The 3,712-nt window shown below is 43.5% G+C and overlaps 1 protein-coding gene across 1 annotated transcript; it reads left to right on the plus strand.

The window, feature by feature from the left end:
- Window positions 1–3,084, plus strand: PFDN4 (prefoldin subunit 4). The gene is made up of 4 exons (XM_075438607.1): window positions 1–187; window positions 1,096–1,203; window positions 2,221–2,364; window positions 2,689–3,084. The coding sequence occupies exons 1-4, from the start codon at window positions 164–166 to the stop codon at window positions 2,818–2,820; spliced, it is 408 nt and encodes a 135-aa protein (XP_075294722.1). The 5' UTR covers window positions 1–163; the 3' UTR covers window positions 2,821–3,084.
- The last annotated feature ends 628 nt before the right edge of the window (window positions 3,085–3,712 follow it).

Consider the following 3,712-nt stretch of genomic DNA (forward strand, 5'->3'; position numbering starts at 1 on the left):
GTGCCTCCGGGAAGCCCGACGGACCGAGAGCGGTGGAAAGAGAGGGAAAAGTCCAGAACCACGCAGGGTCGCCGCCGTCGGGCGCCTTCAGCCCTCTTCCTTCGTTTTCCCATGACCGCATCTCCTCCTCTGTGAGGACGCTGAATAGTTCAGTCCTACCAAGATGGCGGCGACCATGAAGAAAGCCGTGAGTGTGGGAGGAGGGAACGGCGGGTTTCTTCCCTTTGCGGCCTCTCCTTCCACCGTGGGCTCCCCCGGGGCGGGTGCGGCTACTCCGCTGCCTCCGTGGGCGGGCGTCCGGGCCGTTGGGCGCCGCTGTCTGTCGGTGCTCGGGCGGCGCGGCCATGTCGCCTCAGCGCTGCCTCCCGCCGCCTTCCCCCCCGCGCTCCGGCTCCCCAGCGGTGCCTCCTTCAGCGCCAGCTCCGCGTTCGCGCAGCTCCTCGGACGGGGCGGCGGGGTCCCTTTCCCTGGGCCGCTGCCGGGGCGGGGCAGCTGCGGCTTCGGCCCTGCTCGAAATGCCCGGGTGGGTCTGTTGCCGGTGGGCTGAGGCCCCGGCGTCGTCATCTCGGCGCTGTCGAACTCCCTTGTCGAGCCATCAGACGTGCGAGTGCGGGTTTGTTCCCCTGCGGTTGCGGGTTGCTGTTGAGCGGCGAAGGCTGTGGGCGCAGGGCACCCGGCCCGGTCAGGGGGAGCCTGCGTGAGGCTGGAAACCTCCTGCAGCACCGCAGCACATGGCCGCTGACCGTCAGCATGAAGTGATGTTGCTGGCAGGTTACATCGGCCTGTCCGGCTGTACCCGGCGGTGATCTCGGAGCAGAGGTGTCTGTTTCAGCTGTCAGGGCTGTCAAGGAAACAAGCTGTGGCATTAGGATAATGTGGGTAGCTGGTGTTTTAGTTGGGTGTTACTAGGGCCTCTGCCTAGCTAAATGCGGGTGTTGCTGCTGTCCATGAGGAGGTTTTTGAAGGAATCAAGCATATAAGCAGAAGGCAGTGGCTGTAAGACTATTATTCAGAAGCTTTGTAGGAGTCGTCTTGTAGTGAGATTCAAGTTCATGTACGAAGTGAAGTCTACAGTTTGACCTCTGCTCCTTGCAGGCTGCAGAAGATGTCAATGTTACTTTTGAAGATCAACAGAAAATTAACAAATTTGCAAGAAATACTAGCAGGATCACAGAGCTGAAAGAAGAAATAGAAGTGAAAAAGGTATATTTGCTTCAAATATCACTTACTCTTTATTGCCCTGAATTAATTTTCAGCTGTAATACAGAAAATAGGGGCTATGGATTACTGTAAATAATGCTTTAGTTCTAATGTGAGATTTCTGATGCGTTTAAAATAGCCGGAGAATGTTGAAGTGGAAGAAGTCATGAGAAGTAAAGGCCACAAGTATATTTCCACATTCTTAGAACTCCTTGGGTGTCATATATGAACTATTGTCTATATCTGATGGCTGTTCGTAGTGTTCTTAAAATTTCCTGCCTGAGATTCTTCATGTTTATTTATTCTTGAACCAGTAAGGCAGTTGTTTGTTATGTTCTTTTGATGTGTTGATGAAGATTGTCATTATGAGCGCAAAGGTTTTTTTCGCTAGGCTGAAGAGGATAAATCATTCTGATTTTCTTTTTTAGTATTAGTTCACTTTCCTTCAACATGAGTCATAGCATTTCCAAAGAAGTTTTACTGAGTTTTTAAAAAATGCTCGTGCTGTCACAATATGTTTTCTATAATTATTTTGCCTGATAAGTATATTGTAAAAAGGTTGCCTTTTTTATGTTGATGTTCCATTAATGACTTATGGTGCTGGAACTCTAAGCACTACTACTTTTGCAATAAAGTAATTAACACTTGCCATCTTATTTATTATTTTTTTCTATTTTCTTGCTAAATTTAAAAATTCCTGAGTAAGAGCATATCTGATATTAGTGACATTTAAATTGGCTGTATTTCCCTTGTCTTGAGGGTTAATTATCCTAATAATGACAGATAATGAGTATTGACTAGAAATTTCTACTGGTACAGCTCCATTGAATGTAATACTTACGCTAAGTTACAGCTCTGGAATTGTTCTATTAAATATGTTGATAGCATGCTGACGGGTAGGATTTTTGCCCAAAATGCGGACTCACTGAGTTCATTATTCAACTGATTGCATGACAGTGTACCCATTGAGATAATTTACCTAGTATGAAGTGACCACCTTTCTCACGTCTTGATAAATAGAAACAACTTCAGAACTTGGAAGATGCTTGTGATGACATCATGATGCTTGATGATTGTGATCCACTTCTGATACCCTACCAGATTGGAGATGTCTTCATTAGTCATTCTCAAGAAGAGACACAAGAGATGCTGGAGGAGGCAAAGGTTTGTCTGGGCCAGAGAGCTCCTTTTCTGTACTGGCTGCTATAGTGTGAGGAGTGTTGGAATGGGATGATCTGTTCATCCTTTCAACCTTTTGCTTTCTAAAGTTCATGTTTGATTTGTGGTGTGAGGAGGGGGATGTGCATGTGCGGTAAATCAGAACTGGGATGTCAGCGTACGAAGTTATGCTAACCTTTGTTTGGCCCCGTAGTAAGTCTTACAGCTTGACTTGGCAAACAGTTGGCACAGGGTTACCTCTATTGTTTAGATGTTGCTGACAGATATGACTTGGTTTGTTTTACATAACTAGTTTTTTTTCTTTTTCAGAAAAGTTTACAAGAAGAAATTGAAGCATTAGAATCTCGAGTGGAATCAATTCAGAGGGTGTTATCGGACCTGAAAGTTCAGCTCTATGCAAAGTTCGGAAATAACATAAATCTTGAGGCTGAGGACAGTTAAAGGTGTTCTAAAGATACCATACAACTTTTCCTTGTTTTATTAAATGTTTTGATAACATCATTCAATTACATTTAAAAAAAAAATCCCACTTTTGTTTTTTATTTTCTTGTCTTGGGTTCCATCTATTTAATGAGAGCTTTCTTATTTTGATTATTGCAGTTATTTATTTGTTCAGGAAAGCATTAGCTTCATACTGTTGGTAAAGCATCAAGATGGAAGTATTTGCATTGTTTGTTAAAGTAATAAAGGCAGGCACATATTGTAGTTTCCTTGGTCTTGTTTTCCACTCCTGAAAATACTTAAGTATAAAACCAATAGAAACGTGGAATTTATGATTTGCACTGTCATGGCTGCTTGATAAAAAATTCTCTGTAATGTGTGGGGCATGATTCAGCTGTAATGCTATTTAGCTGTTTTTAGCAGCCCTCCTGGAAATACTAAATCTATCCTTTCTTTTTCAGTCTTATCTCAGATAGCGTAAACACTGTTAGCTCAGTGCATGACGTGGCAACAAGTTGACAGGGGAGAAAGGAGGGCTCTTTAAAGCTCGCATTGATATTGAAGAAAAGATTTTGGAGCCACAGTCGTATTCAGTCATTTACTATTTTGTATTTGGGAATCACAAAAGATGCTGTAAGTCAGAATGGTGAGTCTCACCTTCTTCTAATTTTCCTGAGCAATCATTTTCTAAATCCACATTTATATACCAAATTAATGTCAGAATTGTTCATAGATGATGCTATGTCAGCATGAATCCCTGGAACTATGTCTCCATCACTATGTGGAGTTGAATGTAATTTTTAAATGTCTTGATTTGCTGACTCCTTACAACCTTAAGAAAAATTATGTACTGTCTTACTGTAATTCTTCTTTTGGACTTTTGCCTGCTTTC

The sequence above is a fragment of the Opisthocomus hoazin genome, chromosome 18 (genome assembly GCF_030867145.1).
Source record: "Opisthocomus hoazin isolate bOpiHoa1 chromosome 18, bOpiHoa1.hap1, whole genome shotgun sequence".
NCBI lineage: Eukaryota > Metazoa > Chordata > Aves > Opisthocomiformes > Opisthocomidae > Opisthocomus > Opisthocomus hoazin.

What these genes read in the sequence shown, in the direction of transcription:
- PFDN4 (XM_075438607.1), top strand. Translation starts at nt 164, where the DNA reads ATGGCGGCGACCATGAAGAAAGCC. An exon ending in CGGCGACCATGAAGAAAGCC is followed by an intron (nt 188 to 1,095) that starts GTGAGTGTGGGA and finishes TGCTCCTTGCAG; the next exon opens with GCTGCAGAAGATGTCAATGT. An exon ending in AAGAAATAGAAGTGAAAAAG is followed by an intron (nt 1,204 to 2,220) that starts GTATATTTGCTT and finishes CTTGATAAATAG; the next exon opens with AAACAACTTCAGAACTTGGA.